Raw genomic sequence first — 15,329 nt, 5'->3', positions numbered from 1 at the left:
GGTGTAAATTGGACAGTAACAAAACCACGACGGCATTTCAGTTTCAAATCTGGGTATCTTGATTCATGTGTGAGATGTAGTGTATCTCATGAAGGCGCCATGTCAGCCCGGAAATCCAGCAGACGCTTTTGGAAAATCCAAACGCCCTTAGCTCAAGACCTCTGCCTATATCTAGGGATCGGCCGTAGGTCTTCAACCCCCCTACTCTGAACTAGCCCATCGCTCTTGTGTGTTTTGCATAAGTCCGGTTGTAGCAGATCTGCGATCCTCTTTGTTTGTCCCATCAAGCTAGCCCATCAACCCGTCATAGACGAATCCCCTCCGGTCGCCGCGTTCGCCGCCGATATCCAGAGGACGTTATTGCACCTGCGAAAGAAACACCGTGGGTTAGCCTCTACCTCTCACAATCCCCGAAACTCCCAAACATCGTATTCCACCGCGCGAGACTTGCAGTCGCAGCTCGCTTCGCTCGCGAACATACCTAATCAAGACCTGCCCCAGCGTCCCCGTACTCTTCCCATCCACAAACTCCTCGGTTCCGGCAAGTTGCACATTCATGTAGCTGTCCACGCTGACCAAGCGGCCTTTGTATTCGGTCTGGCCCCATTTTAGGCGGACGAGGACGTCGGCGTCGACCCTGCAATTCAACTCGTTAGCAAAGCTAGAGCTAGACGTGCTAATATGGTTGCGCCATCCGAGTGCAAGGACAGACTGGTATAGGAATCGGAGGGCAATATAGTGAGGGGTTCAGGCAGGCGGTGAACGAGGCGCAAAGGTAGAGAGGTAGACATACAAGCCCTGGAGCATCGGCCGCGGGTTTATGGGGATGAATTGTTGCTACACATAGATGCGTTAGCTTGGTTTCTTCCTCCTTTCCAATGACCGCAGCCTTACAGCCGACATGGTGATCGTTTCGAGGAAGGTAGGTCGTGAGGTATGTGGTAGGGTCGGTGTTGCGATGGAGCTTGGAGATTTTGGATGAGGTGGAGTTGAATTGGAGGTCGCGTAACTTTTGGTTTAGTGTGACTAAGCAGAAATTAAAGGCCAAACTAAGCTTAGCGTGTAAGAAAAGTGAGAATTCTACGGGGCGTAGAAGAGGCTTCACACTCCATCAATTCAGCGTTCTGTATAATTTCAATGTTCAAATCAAAGCGGCTCAGAAGAGCATCCAAGGTGATTGAAAAATTCGCTCATTGGGATCAGCTTTGCGTCTCGATGACATCGGCGAAATTGAAGGTCTGATTCAGCGCCTCCAGAAAGCGCGTTTTTGATGTATAACAAGACAGAGCATGCTCAGGAAGCCGTCCGGACTCCTGCGATGAAGCGGCATATGGTTATTCAGTATACGCCCTACAGAAAGTGCGTTCTACACGCTTAAAAGAAGGCATCCTAAAAAACCCTTCACGTCCTCGAGAATGCGCAGAATGAGGTAGAATTTCCGTGCGGGCTAGATGTGCATTTTTTACATTTATTACGAGCGTGTAGGACTCTTTCATATATTCAACATCAGTAGAAACTGGCATCCCGATTTCTATCGCATTCGTTTCATTCCTACCTCCGCATGCTCCGAGGCCCCTCACACCCCAACGACCAAGAGCATCCGGACGTCTAGTTCAGCACCGGCGGCAAACCTATCCACTGCATCGAAATGACTGCACTCTATCAAAGATACCAGATGGTCAGAGATATCCCAGAGCCAAAAGTTCTAGAAGAATTGCATGGTATTCTACAAATTTCCATTTCTTTTCGCTATTTTAGAGTCGCATAAATCGAAATTCTTCTATTACTATGCGCCGTCTCCTTCATACCAGTCTTCCTTCCATAACTTCCGTCCCCCGCACGACGAATCAGATGAATCGGACACCCTAGAACAATGCCGACACAGATTTCTTATGTTGGCGCACAGAGGAAAAAACTGCCGTGGGTGTCACTGCGATATAAAGTGCATCGTGGTGAACATCGTATGGCATCTTTACACCGTGATAGTTTAATCTGTTGTACAATTCTCCTCAGCTACACGCCCCGCCGCCCAGTCATGCTTTGAAAATACTTGGGCTCAAGAGATCGGGTCGGACTCTGCCATAGAAGGAAAGGCAGGTCCCATGATCTCGTTGGGCCTCATCAGCCAGTCGTCGAAAATGATGTCCGCAGATCCCACTCTCGCTTCCGGATCCCACGTCAACTGCTTCCGGATGTACTTGAGGAATAGGTCTTTTTCTTCGCCTGGGGGTATGACCGTGACGAATTCCTCTAAAGATGTCTTGGGAATAGGGTAATCGTAGGCCCAATTGCCTGTAGTTGTTGCAAGTTAGATGAGGAAGAAAGAGAACACTGAACCCAAGAAGAAAGCAGCTTACCATCAGCGTCGAAGTATTCCGAGAAAAGGGGACTCTGTTTGATCATTTCTAGCGGTGGAGGGCCGAGATACCCAATGTACTGCGCTAATGCTATTGGAAGAACGTATCGGTGATCCACGCGGTCGATGGGATCGAAAAGATTTTTCGCCTCCAGAAGCTCCAGCGTCTAATAATTGTCAGCAACCATTCAACAACCGCAACCGCTTAGGTATTTACCATTACGCCCATTGACCAGTAATCGACGTGACCCTCCCATGGAAGCTTCAGGAGGACCTCCGGAGCTCGGTATAGATCGGGCATCCACCAATCTGTGCTCATCGGCTCCAATAATCGCATGCTCCCAAAGTCGCTGAGGATTGGAATGCCAGAAAGCTCCAGCTTGCTAGGTCGATGAGGGTAAACGGGGCCACGATCAGTCACAATCGGTACGCTTGGCTCTCGCGACTCTTCGTCCTCAATATCTTTGAAAATAGTGTCGTCCCTGCTCTCCATCAGAACGTTCTTGGGAGTGATATCTGCAGAAGTTTTAGCACGGCCGAGAAATACGAACTGCGAAGCAGAAGTTCCGTCATTAGGGTTCGTAGGTTCTCACCAGTATGAACGACGCCACATCCCGCATGCAGCCAGTTTATGGAAAACCATAAGCGGTGTATTATTGATCGTACGAGAAGTTTCGGCAACTTTCCATCGGCGGATCTTTCTTGGAGTGTGCGGACGCTGTTTCCTTGAGGCTTCATCGCGATGCAATGATGCCGACCCGTTGGTCCCTGGATCTCGAAGATATCACGTGCGAAACGCGTGAAGAGCTGGCCAGCGTGGTCATCGTGTCCGGGCTTTAGAGGTTGCTTCGCAACGTCTGCTAGGCGTCGGAGCATTTTGATTTCATTGAGGATGGGTGAAGTCTCTGTGTCGTCCTGAATGCAGACCTTGAGTGAAGTGTATTCTTTCGATCTGAATCTGGGTCAGAGTGGATTTAAGTATGGTACGTGAGGAGGCGAACTTCTCATCTCTGGCAAGCCAGACCGTGGAGTACGCGCCAAACCCCAGCTTTGCGATGATTCGGTATCGGTCTTTGAAGGTATCACCTATGTTGACGGGGTAGTAGTGCTTTTGATTGTATCGTGGGAGTGTTTGTTCTTCCATTGGGGTAAGGTCCGTCATCGTGTGAGTTCGGCGACAAAAGACTTCGGGCAGGCGTGATCGCGCAATTTTTGGACGCGGCCAAAGTCTGGCAACGCCGCCCATTGTGAGAGCAGTGAGAAGGAGTTGACTTGGATTGCGCCGTATGTCATAGAAGAGTCCCTGCATTGACTGCACTGCGGCCCGCCGCGGCCGCTCCCGTCTTGGCACTACTTCATCGTCGTCTTCATCACTGTTCCATCACAGCTTCATCGAAAAGAACTAACTTCAGTAGAATAGTCTCTGAAAGTAGCTCAGGCGATACGCTTTGAGGAGTTCAATTCGGTGAGAATGCTGAATTCCCCTAGCTTGTGGCTGTACTGCCGAACGGCGAAGCGTATCGTTGGAGGGTCCTTCACTCTCTTTTTAGCCCGCAATAAATCTACGCCGCTCTCACCCGACGCTAAGCTGCTTCCGACATGACGATGTTTCGGGTAGCCGTTAAATGTACACAAGCTCTTCCAAGTCTACATCCTGCCGTTGCACTATCACATTCCGACAGCCTCCTCAAAGCCTCCCTTCAACAAGACCTCTTTACTTTATACCAAGATCTCGCTTCAGGAACATTCCCCAACCAGCCATCAAATGTCTACCCGCAAGAGCATCGCAGATGCGTCGGTCCTCTTGTTGACTCAGATCCCCAACGCTTTCAGGAGCCAGATCCTCGAAATCGCGCAGGGCACAAATCCTCATGTCAGAGCGCCCCAAGCTTCACTCTTAGTCAAATCTAACCCGTTTGTAGGTCCGGTTCTCGTTCAACGAACTCAAGATCATCCGGTAAAAGTATCTTAGCAGCAATCTCGTTTGCGACTGCTTAGGGTGCCTCCATAGGGCCAGGGATAACTCCTGACAGAGGTACCTATTAGCCAATAGAGGCACCCGAGCAGTGACTTTTCTGTGTATCCAGATCTTTACCCCAGTGTTGCACATTAAAGAAGTCCTCAAAGCTAATAACTCTGTCCAGCGGCACCCGCCCGCATCCACCACACACCGACAGAGAGGAAGTCCGCAGCTCCATCACCATCCAGTTCAACGGAGCTCCCGGTGGCGCCCTAGTTGCTCATCTCTTCTCAGATGGCACCATCACGACTTCCACGAGAATGCACGAGATCAGGGCCGAGAGGCTGGCGCGGCAGCAACAGTTGGAAGCCGAGGAAAGCAAGTTCCCGCTGCTCAAACAATCGGACATTCGATCGGCAGCTCATGCCACCTACATGGCGACGATCAATGGCATACGAAATTCAAATTGGAGCCAAATGGAGAAGGTCATGCGCAAACAAGACGCCCAGGCGATATATGAAGCCCTTTTGCAGAGACAGGCGGCGGACAGAGCCAGAGAAGCTGCGAAGCAGCACTGAGCAACGGTTGTGTCCGGATTGTTTGGCATTACGATCGGCAGCATCATCCATCTGACTGCGGCATACCACTAGAGCTGGCGGCTTAGAGGACTCGAGTCCTGCGACATCTGCGATGCCCCTTCCCTACCTATCAGTTTTGGCCCCTCTGAATCCATCCAACTCCACTTCCTGGCGTAAGAATTCTCTTCAGAGCAAGCAAATCTTTGCTTGGTCCATAAGTTTCCTTCCCTCACTTTCAGTTTCTGTTCCTCTGGATTCATCCATTAATTCTCTTCAGAGCAAGCAAGTATTTGCTTGGTCAATGCACCTGAATTTTCCCACTTTCAGTACATAGAGCCGAATCATCCTTCAAGGAAACATGTACTATACACGTGCCAAGTGTTCTCAACACCGACTTGTTCTGTCAGCGCTGGACTTCAAGTAAATTCCAGGCCCCATGCATGTGTTTCGTTTGTAGAACATAATGAGTTAACTCTCTATAAATCAAAGTTTTCTATGAAGCTATCTTGCTCCAAACTAATTTACATCACATGCAGGTTCTGAGACAGCATTCCTACTCTGCCTCGCATTGTAGCAGCGTTATAGTCTTCAAACCCGTATCTGCAATATCGTCCCTCTCCTTTCCTCAATCGCCAGATCCTCAGTTTTTTCCGCGGTAACCAGCGGTGGACCTAAACAGTCGCAACCTTTTCCTCCGTCTTCTTGCTCTCATGACTGGGAAGTTTCCTAAACGGAATCACAAGGGATATGAGCACAGTGACCGCCGAGCCAGCCAGCGAAAACGCAAAGACGTCTTTGATCCCAACCATATAAGCGCCGCGCACAGCAGCCAGATCTCCACCCTTGAAAACATGCTGGATCTCGGATGCACCAGTATTTATAACCGTAATAGCGTTGATATTTGGGGCAGTGTTCGCGAGCGCCCGTAGCATGCGGTTGGCAAAGAGGGACTGCGCCACCGCGATGAAGTAGGCGCCACTGATGGATTGGCACACTAGTCCTGGCATTAGCGAAAACAGTACACGTGCAGATTCTTATCAGGTACCTACTGAGCATGACACCAGTGGAGTTTGCCACGTCTTCGGGCTTCGAGAAACCCTGCACAGCCGTCATGGGGATCTGGTTACCGAGGCCGAGACCGAATCCGAAGAGGACTTGAGGGCCGATGTATCGAGCTTTGGAGGAGTCGACGTCCATAGTGTAGAGCAGGGCCGTGCCAGCGACCATCAAGAGTGCGCTGATTAGCTGGTAGGGCTGCAGGAACCCTGTCTTGCCGATGACAGCGCCACTGACCATGGCTCCCAGAGCAAAAAAGGCCAAGAAGGGAAGGCTGTTGACGCCGCTTGTGATGGCTGACTGGCCGTGGATGGACTGGAAATAGATGGGGAGATAGAAGATGACCTGGAAGTCAGCGACATTGGAGCTTGACAAGAAATCGCGGGTCAGCCATGCCGGAGACAACGTGCAAGGATAGGCAATCGGTACTTACATGTAGCAGTACAGGGCGTTGCTCCATACCACACGCGGTTTCAGCAGCCTCAGTGGAATCATGGCGCGTGCGCCCTGGAGCCATTCGACGATGAAGAAGACGATAAGCAAGGAAACCCAAAGGACCAAGGTGGCGATTACAGAGCCTTCGTTCCATGCTTTGGTCTGCCCACCCCGCTGCAGGGCCAAGGTAAAGCAAATGAGCGAGGCGAGTAACAAGCCGAAGCCTGGAAGATCGAGCTGTAGGATGATCTCTTTCCACGTCGCTGGGACAGGCTTTATATGTTTCGGTACCTTCAAGAAGAGCACCAACAGGACGACGATGGGGCCTCCGAGCGGTAGGTTGATCCAGAAACACCATCGCCAGGAGACTCCGCTCGTGAAGGCCCCGCCGATCAGGGGCCCCAGGATAGTCGATGTCATGAAGACGCCCATCCAGCTACCGATCAGCACAGGACGTCTCTTAGGCTGGGCGACGTAGTTGATGACCAGAACCGAACCGCTCAGAGTACCAGAGGCTCCAAAGCCTTGAAGGGCTCGACCGATGATCACGGAAACGCTATTCGGAGCCGCTGCGGCCACAACGCTCCCAATCAAGAACAACGCCACAGAGGTAAGGTAAACAAACTTGACATTGAGGTACTTGTATGCTTTGCCCCACATTGGCGAGGCGGAGCCGGCGAGGATGAAAGTGGCGCTTCCATACCATCCGGCGTCGTCGAGTCGGTGGAAGTCGTCGGTGATACCTGGAATTGCGGTGGCGATGATGCCAATTTCCAAGGAGATGAGGAAAGTGCTCATGAAGATGGTGACCATAATGAGGACAAGACGTAAGCCTGTCGCGTATTCAGGTTCGGGCCCGGCCCTGTCACTAGCAGGCAAGGTTACGGCGTCATCTTGCTTCTCCCGAATGCTGTCGGTTGCAGAGTGCTCGCCGTTGGTAGTCAAGCTTGTCGGATCGCTTGCTTCTGTCTCGGCTCTCTTGCTCTCAAAATCTGAGCTCTGGGCCGACATGTTACTTGGCTGTTCTGCGTTGCCGTGTCTTGCTGGAATGCTGGGAGGGGGATGAGGATTTGTTGACTCGGGAGAGTAGTTCTCAGGCAAGCCGCGACTTATAGCATACACAACAGTACCGGAGGAAAGGTCAGGTACACATTCGTCCGCCGTGTCAGCCGTGTCGAACCCATCGAAGACACGGTCGAAATGGATCGACATTGCATATTGTTACATATATGTAGTAGATTGGCATATTTGACTGGAAGAAGGACTAATACGGCTAAAGATAATTCCATTCGATTGCATTTGTGGTTCAACCAAAGGCGGTACAGGGGATTAATGAAGTACCGCATATAATAGGGGGTCTACGTCACTGAAAGCCTCGCTCATTTTACGATATGAGCAGTTAATGTTAGTTATTTTATGTGGTGCTCTGTTAGTATGCGTACCGTTTTACTGGTTTCCTTTTCGGATCATCTGATCTGCAAGTCAAAGTAAGTTGTAGGAATGTAAGTTCGTGAGGCAATGCCGGTCGTAGATGGCGTTGAGTTTAGAACTAACGACTACACCCTAGACCTAATCTGGTTAGCCGTGTCAGATTTCTCTCACGCCTCAGGGTCCGCTGAACAAAAAGTAGCAGTCCACGAAATCGCGAGTCTGTTCTCATTTTTCCTATGCTTTAGATCTAAACTCATTCTAGGCTTGTGCACACTTGTTTGGCGCCCATTGAGGTCCTTGGGGATAGTATGAAAAACTGTATTCTAAATCTACAGGTTTGACAAGCCCGATAGCTTCCCGGGCCACCTCAAACGGCGTGGACTGCCACCCTTTGTTCAACGGAGCTGGAGTACTGACTATTGACCCGTTCCCCTGGCATTAGGATGGAGCAGCAGCGGTGCGGCGGTCGAATCTTCCAAGGTTAGCAAACATCGTTTAGATCCATGCCAAGACAGGCCTCCTTGAACAAAAGGTGGCCGTTCACGAAGTCGTGGATCTGATTTGAACTTTCCATCATTGACGTACACACTCATTTTGTATTTTTGTACGCTTTCCTGGTACTGTTTGAGGTCCTCTGACATGTCCACAAGCATTGCCAAAGTAATAGTTTTGATAAGGCTGATAGCTCTCTGAGCCACCTCAGATGGTGTTGCCTGCCAGGTGCATTTTCGTCCGCCGCATTCGCCGTGTGTCGCCAATTCGCCCGCCCTCAAAAGGACCCCTTCCTCCGCCGCACCCGGCATTCCTCCTCCCACGTTCCCAATTTCACTTTACTTGTGTCTACCAGCCCGTGAAATCCTTTCCGCCGGCAGGCTAGTTCCGTTAAAAGCATGGATGCAATAGCTTCGTCGCGTCCGGTATCACGCCAGCGCCAAGCTTCGGCCGAGGATGCGGAGGCTCATGCGAAAAGGAGGAAGGTCCGGAAAGGAACCCGCAGCTGCTGGGAGTGCAAGCGGCGGAAGATGAAATGTATATTCGACCCGCTCATTAGTTCTAATGCCACCTGCAACGGCTGTCGGTACGTAGGTTCCTAGTAGAATACACATACTGTAGTCCTTTGGCGTCAAGAGGATCCAGTAGATGTCCCATTCTCCCCCTCGTTGTAAACCTTAATGCGTCTACTAAGACTCGATAGACGACGAGGCTCTAAATGCATTAGTCAGGAGGTCCCCGAGGACCTCTTGCTCTCCTACCTGACGGATCATGGGGTTTTGAGGAATGGGGCTTCTACTTCCGACGGAAGAACGCCCACGACGCCCAGTATAGAGTGTAGAACACCCACGACAGTCGGTAGCGGAGAGGGTAGGACTGACCAGGGCATTATCACTCCCGCGTCAACGAACTCTGAGCCTCTACGGTTCCTAGCCTTCTACAAATATTCCAAGGTGCGTCTTTCTTCTTCTTGGACTGAATGGTACAAACCAAGTGCTCTGCGGCGTCGTTTTGACAGCATACGTACCCTCTTGAGGTCACTCCTACATATTCATTTTCGAAAAGCAGCAATGTCAAGTTTTCAGCCCCGTGAATCAGGCGTCTGGTTTTTAGATATGGAATTCTCATCTCTCTGGACTCATAGCACCACTTGGGATTGCGCGATTATTATCTTGACAGCGTTGGAAGTTTTCTGAGGACTGTCTGACCTGTCTATTTTCAAACCTTCATGATATCATGTTATTAAGCCCGTGAATTTGGCTCTTTTCTTTTGCGTCTTGCATCTTCTCCTTGCGGGTCTCATCGCACCAATTGAAGCTGTCAGAACGCCGTTTTGAAAGCGTGTGTATGCTCCTGAGGACTCTCATACCTATTCATTTTCGAAAATCAACTATGTCAAGTCCTCGAGCCCGTTAATATAGCTATTTTCTTTTACATTCTAGCCTCTTTCTCTTTTGGCGTATCACACGAATCGGTGTTTGCGCGCCAGTTTGAGCGCACATGTACCCTTTTGAGGGCTTTCATACAACAACTCGTCGTAGATCTGTGTACACCTGTCTGCCGCTGCTTGAAGCTCCTCGATGCATTTTTCATTTTTAAATCATGTTGATTGGAACAATCGGTAAGCTTGTCGGGCCACCTCAGGCAGTGGTAAAACAGTGTACATGGATCAATGACGAGGCGTGTGTCTATTTATTTTTGTAATCCATGCTAACTGTTTTCATCAGGATCACACTGTCGAGAATGGCAAGCTTCCTGGTGCCCCAGCTGCCGATGTGCCACCAGGTAAATATGAGAAGCTGTCTCGGCTGTTGCATGAATCGTTGCCTTCCCGGGAAGATATGGAGATGATATTCAAGGCTAGCCGTCAGCATTGTGCCCTTGCCTACGAAGTATTGACTATGCCATACACTACACTCGATCAGAATGGCTTAAGACCGCCCGAGAGCTTGCTAGACTTCCCTGGACCCAACGTACACCCCGTTTTGATATCGAGGCATATGCTCCAACTCGCCATCTTCTTACAGCATATTCCTCCCGGCCTTCACGAGGAGATAACAGGCCTGTCGGAATCGCCACGAGCCATCATGGAACGACTAGTAGATCTCGCTATCAGCCTCGTCACGTCCAACGACGAACTTCTTGGCAGCATCGAAGGCCTGGAGTGCGTCATGATCGAGACGATGTATCAAGTGAACGTCGGGAATCTCCGCCGAAGCTGGGTAGCGAGTCGGCGAGCGATGAGCATTGCACAGCTGATGGGCCTCAACCGCTCGGAAAATCGGGCCCAATTCAAGGTGCTTGACCCCAAGACGGAATACCACCCGCAAATCATGTGGTTCCGAGTCCTTTTTATAGACCGCCAGCTCTGTCTCATGCTAGGCCTCCCCCAAGGCTCCTTGGACCGCAGCATAGCCTCCGACGCTCAGCTCGCAAACGAAACCCCCATGGGCCGCCTCGAACGCATCCACTGCGTCCTCGCCTCCCGAATCCTCGAGCGCAACGAATCCAACCCCAGCTCCCAAGACCTCGCCGTGACACGAACTCTCGACCTAGAGCTCCAGCGCGCCGCCCGCGGCCTCCCGAGCAAATGGTGGCTCTCCCCAAACCTCGAAGCCGCCTCCACCACCCCGCAAGCCCTCTTCTGGGACACCCTGCGCCTCTTCGCGCAAGTCCTACACTACAACCTTCTCAACCAACTCCACCTCCCCTACATGCTGCGCGCCTCCTCCTCCTCCTCCTCCTCCTCTTCCTCCTCCCCCACCTCCTCGCCCGCCGCGGCGCCCGACCGCCAGTACGAGTACTCGCGCCTGACGTGCGTCAACGCCTCGCGCGAGGTGCTGTCGCGCTTCATCACGCTGCGCCGCGTCAACCGCATCGCCTTCAGCTGCCGCATCATCGACTTCCTCGCGCTCATGGCCGCCCTCACTTTACTGCTCGCGCACCTCGACAGCCGCCGCGCCGCCGCCGCGCCCGCCGCCGAGAACCTGCTCGCGCACCAGTATCTGAGTGATCGCGCGATGATCGAGCAGGCGCAGGAGAATATGAGGGAGCTGAATCGCGTTAATGCGGATGCGCTGAGTGCGCAGAGCGCGGACTTGCTGGGGCGGTTGCTGGCGATTGAGGGGGAGGCGGCGGAGGACGGGGCGGCGGAGGACGGGTGGGCGGGGCGGGTGAGTGTGCAGGAGGCCGGGCGGGGGGAGGTGCTGGGGGAGAGGGAGGATGGCGAGGGCGGGGTTAGTGTGCTTATTCCGTATTTTGGGATTATCAAGATTGCGCGTGAGGGGGTCAGTAAGGAGATTCCGAAACCGCATGCTCCTGCGACGGTGGTGGGGAGGTCGAGTACGGCTAGCACGGAGACGCTCGGTGCTGGGTTCCAGATGCGGCACTCTGGGCTTCCTAGGCCTAGTGGAATGTCGGACGCCGAGGTCATGGCACAGGTCGATGTTGGGTATGGCAATGTCGAAACACGTTCGTTGCTGGCACAAGGAGTACCAGATTCCTATGCAAGGAGTCAGGGCGAGCTTCCGAACGTTGCGCCGCAACAGCTGCAGAACGGCTTTTCCGATCCGCTCTTGCAACAAGGAGAGTACCCCGGGCTGACCGCGGGCGGAGAAGACTGGGCGTTCCAGGGCGTCGACATGGCCTTCTTTGATAGCCTGATGCGGAGCACCGGGAATGAGGGGGGTGAGGATGCGGAGTGGACGACGTGGCAGAAGTGATAAAATTAGAGTCTGGTGTATGTACATAAGCTTGGGCCCACAGATATATCACTGCTTCGGCTCCATTCTTGCTTGATCGACACCACTGTGAGGAGTACCCTAGCTAGCAGCTGTGAGCTTCGTCAAAAGGCAGTCTAATCTCCACTACGCTGGCCTTTACGTCGTATTGACAGTTTTAAAAGTCTGTCGGGGTACGCCAAGCAGTGGCAAGGAGTGCCCAAACTCATGTTCTTGGTGCTGTAACCACACTCTCGTTCCCGTTAACTATCTGCACGCAGATAAAGCCAGGCCCATCCCACCAAACTTCTACAACCGAAGGAGAAAAAAAGATCAACCATCACCAACAAAACAAACGCTCGTTGAGCCATTTTCTTCACCTCTACTGCCCCTCACCCCTTTCTCCCCGGCGGCTCAACCTCCTCCCAATTCTTCCCCCACCCATCCTGATTCGCCTCACTCAAGTCCCCCTTCATTACAAACATTCTTTTCCGCCTGCACCAGCCGCCCACGTCTGCGACCCTTCTCTGCACCTCCAAAGTGCCCCTCATCCAATTAGATCCCCGCCATCTCCTCAATAGCCCGCGCCTTTCCTCCGCACCAAGGCTCGCAGGCACCCAGATACATTCTCCAACCATTGTGCCGGCTGCGTGTGTGCGACGGTAGTTGTATTCTGGCATTAAGATTTTGGAGATCAAGTATTGTAGGAATTGAAAAGCACGCTCGTAGCGGCGTGTAGTAGGGAGCCAGGCCCAGGTGGCGGAGGAGTAAGCAACGCGGATGTAAGGTTTGATGAACACGCCTGTGGAAAGTGGCCGGGCGTCGGATTGAGGAGATGACGAGGGGAAAAGGGTGTTATAGATTGCGGCTCGCCGGATTTCAAGGTCTGCGGAGAGAAGGCAGCATTCGCTTTCTTCAAAGAAAGGTTCTGTGATGGAGTGGAATGTGAGGCCGGGTAGGGAGAGGGAGGAAATTTTCGTATCACCTGACACAGGGTCTTGCTTGTACTGCCCGGATGTTTGAGACGCTGGAGAGATAGTGGGAGGTGGTATCGGCTGGAAGACTGTAGTGTCGAAGGCTGCCATGCCACTCCAGCAGCTGCGGACACGAACAGCGTCTGTTTGGGAGAGGACGTCGTTGCGGCTAGTGAAGCTGCCAGACGGCGCAAATCATGGGTAGTAAGGGAGACCCATTCCGTACCCCTCCGTATCCTGTATCACAAATGTGTCATATAACGTGATCCCCGCCACAAAGTCAATCGCGAAAGCTGCATCGTACTTCCCCTCGTTTGTAGAGAAGAGGAGTTGGACAGCGTCGACGGGTTTGAAGATGTCGTTAAGGAAGAGAACACGGTCGAAGCGGGTGCTGGCTGCGCTGTTGAAAATAGGGTGAGAAGCAGCCCAGGTGGTGATTGAGGGACCGCTTTGAAGAGGGAGGATAGCGCGGTTGCGGACTTCGGCGAGGTATAGAAGCCGCTTCGTTCGTGCTTCGCCGGTGGCGGGGATGGTGACAGTAGGAAAAGAGTTCAGGTTCATGTGGTCACTGGCAACGATGGAGGTGTTGCCTGGGGAGGGGGTCAGCGGGGCTTTTCCTAATTAACGAGTCTCGAGAAAAATAATGACTCACAAGGCAGCTTATCCCGGAGATCCATCAGTGCATCGCGAGTCCTGTCCCCAGCGTCGTTTTCATAGATGCTTACGAAGACATTCTCTGGTCCGACGATGCCGACGAGCTGAAGGAGGTTCTCGCCCCGAGATCCACGGATGAGGTCTTCGTTGACGATGTTCGCGGCAATGAAGACATTTTTACCGTGTTTATTACCACGACTGCTCTTCAAGGACTCCTGGATCTGACTTGCGAGTTGTCGGTGATACTTGGGTGGGCTCACGTAAGAGGGTCGTAGGATTCCATTAAGAAAGGAGGTGACTGCGAATGCTAGGGTAGCGTACAGGAGGCAAAGGAAAAATCCGCAGAATTTTCTGTGTCGTAGTGATCTTCGTCGTGGAGGAGATGTTGATCGGTCTCGAAGTAGACTATAGCTCTCTGTCCGTCTTGAGGCATGCCAGAATCGGGCCCAAAGACTGCTTAGGTCGAACCGGGAGCTTCTTACTGGGGGACGCATTTCTGAGTGTTGCGATGCGAGCTGAATGCTGGTTGTAGTTCCAGAGCTGATGCAGATGAAGACGGAGATGATGAATAGGATGGAAACAAGTGAGAGGGCCTTGATGGCTGTAATATTACCAACGCAAGGGAAACAGTGGGTAGCAGACTATGACGGACACGCAAGGAATAGGCACGCTGCTCGTGTGTAGAGTAGACCAGTCACAACAGGTCGCTACTGGCAGGGTCGCAAGTTGACCCTGGCTCGTTCTGCCCTTTGCTGGTCGGATCATGAAGGAACTAGCGACGCGTCAAATGCGCCAAAGGCCGCTCGGCGCTAGGATAGATATACTCCTCCCGGACGGCGCGGAAAAGGGTACCCTGCGGCACGAAATATGAATGTTTCAAAATTGCCAAGGAGAGAATATCATGGCATTGCTTCGACGGGCACGCCGTACACCCTTTAGCGATGGTCTGAGGTGGCCCGACGAGCTTCCCAGTAGCTCAAAAGAATGAATTCTCGTCCCATTTGGATTTCAGAGAACGGATTGAGGCACTTCAAGCGATGGCAAACTTGTGTACACAAGTCGGCGACGAGGTGGTCCAGAATGGCTTCATCGTCCCAAGCCGCAGCCACTTGCAACATCAGCATACTCGCTCGCAGAATGTGAAATCTAACGATCGTAGCTTCCTTCGTCCAGGATTCCAGGCAGTGTATGGCGTTGTGATGTCCGCACAGCATGACCTTTCCAAATTAAGTCGTATTCGAGAGTAATGCCAAGGAGAAATGGGAAAGTCAGCAGCCGAAGTACGTGTCGCGACTGGGTTGAAATCCTGTCCAGATATCGTCTTTGTTTTGGTCAATGGTATACCACGCGAGTCTGCCTTGCTAGTGACTCGCCTTAGGATAGTCATATTATAGCCGTGCAAAGGAAACACATGATTCAAGCAATAGTTAATGGAACATCAAACTTTGCAGATGGGGAGGGATATTGGCACACCCCCTAATCACTCCGCGCACACCCCCCCTCTCGTTTGATCTTCTGATTGGCTGGAGCGGCTCGGAGCTTCGTCCGGAGCTCTATTCTCACGTGCATTTGCACGTGTAGCCTTTCTTATTCACTTAGCCGTACGTGAGCTCATACAAATCGGCATAGCTATACAGCCTCTCTATTTTACAGTGCATTCTTTCCGATTCGTGT

At 52.1% G+C, this 15,329-nt stretch overlaps 6 protein-coding genes across 6 annotated transcripts; 2 read left to right on the top strand and 4 right to left on the bottom strand.

The window, feature by feature from the left end:
• Nucleotides 1-296: 296 nt before the first annotated feature.
• BDZ99DRAFT_517811 (small nuclear ribonucleoprotein SmF) lies at nucleotides 297-903 on the bottom strand (the record flags this gene model as incomplete). Its single annotated transcript, XM_033725219.1, has 4 exons — nucleotides 297-366; nucleotides 482-637; nucleotides 794-837; nucleotides 895-903. The coding sequence occupies 4 exons, from the start codon at nucleotides 901-903 to the stop codon at nucleotides 297-299; spliced, it is 279 nt and encodes a 92-aa protein (XP_033580530.1).
• A 1,153-nt stretch (nucleotides 904-2,056) lies between these two features.
• Nucleotides 2,057-3,500, bottom strand: BDZ99DRAFT_381355 (kinase-like protein; the record flags this gene model as incomplete). Its single annotated transcript, XM_033715236.1, has 5 exons — nucleotides 2,057-2,292; nucleotides 2,358-2,523; nucleotides 2,574-2,872; nucleotides 2,950-3,308; nucleotides 3,358-3,500. The coding sequence occupies 5 exons, from the start codon at nucleotides 3,498-3,500 to the stop codon at nucleotides 2,057-2,059; spliced, it is 1,203 nt and encodes a 400-aa protein (XP_033580529.1).
• Nucleotides 3,501-4,121: 621 nt separating this feature from the next.
• Nucleotides 4,122-4,894, top strand: BDZ99DRAFT_557459 (uncharacterized protein; the record flags this gene model as incomplete). Its single annotated transcript, XM_033727199.1, has 3 exons — nucleotides 4,122-4,229; nucleotides 4,279-4,313; nucleotides 4,501-4,894. The coding sequence occupies 3 exons, from the start codon at nucleotides 4,122-4,124 to the stop codon at nucleotides 4,892-4,894; spliced, it is 537 nt and encodes a 178-aa protein (XP_033580528.1).
• Nucleotides 4,895-5,427: 533 nt separating this feature from the next.
• BDZ99DRAFT_438825 (MFS gliotoxin efflux transporter glia) lies at nucleotides 5,428-7,396 on the bottom strand (the record flags this gene model as incomplete). Its single annotated transcript, XM_033717637.1, has 3 exons — nucleotides 5,428-5,888; nucleotides 5,944-6,317; nucleotides 6,384-7,396. 3 exons carry the CDS (start codon nucleotides 7,394-7,396, stop codon nucleotides 5,566-5,568), a joined length of 1,710 nt encoding a protein of 569 aa, XP_033580527.1. The 3' UTR covers nucleotides 5,428-5,565.
• A 1,592-nt stretch (nucleotides 7,397-8,988) lies between these two features.
• BDZ99DRAFT_438821 (uncharacterized protein) lies at nucleotides 8,989-12,096 on the top strand (the record flags this gene model as incomplete). The annotated part of the gene is made up of 2 exons (XM_033717636.1): nucleotides 8,989-9,316; nucleotides 10,076-12,096. 2 exons carry the CDS (start codon nucleotides 8,989-8,991, stop codon nucleotides 12,028-12,030), a joined length of 2,283 nt encoding a protein of 760 aa, XP_033580526.1. The 3' UTR covers nucleotides 12,031-12,096.
• BDZ99DRAFT_507466 (uncharacterized protein) lies at nucleotides 12,088-14,149 on the bottom strand (the record flags this gene model as incomplete). The annotated part of the gene is made up of 4 exons (XM_033724249.1): nucleotides 12,088-13,179; nucleotides 13,228-13,591; nucleotides 13,654-14,006; nucleotides 14,124-14,149. The coding sequence occupies 4 exons, from the start codon at nucleotides 14,147-14,149 to the stop codon at nucleotides 12,420-12,422; spliced, it is 1,503 nt and encodes a 500-aa protein (XP_033580525.1). The 3' UTR covers nucleotides 12,088-12,419.
• Between the last annotated feature and the right edge of the window lie 1,180 nt (nucleotides 14,150-15,329).

Source organism: Mytilinidion resinicola (genome assembly GCF_010093595.1).
Source record: "Mytilinidion resinicola strain CBS 304.34 unplaced genomic scaffold BDZ99scaffold_5, whole genome shotgun sequence".
NCBI lineage: Eukaryota > Fungi > Ascomycota > Dothideomycetes > Mytilinidiales > Mytilinidiaceae > Mytilinidion > Mytilinidion resinicola.
This window is presented reverse-complemented; position numbering and strand designations above follow the sequence as displayed.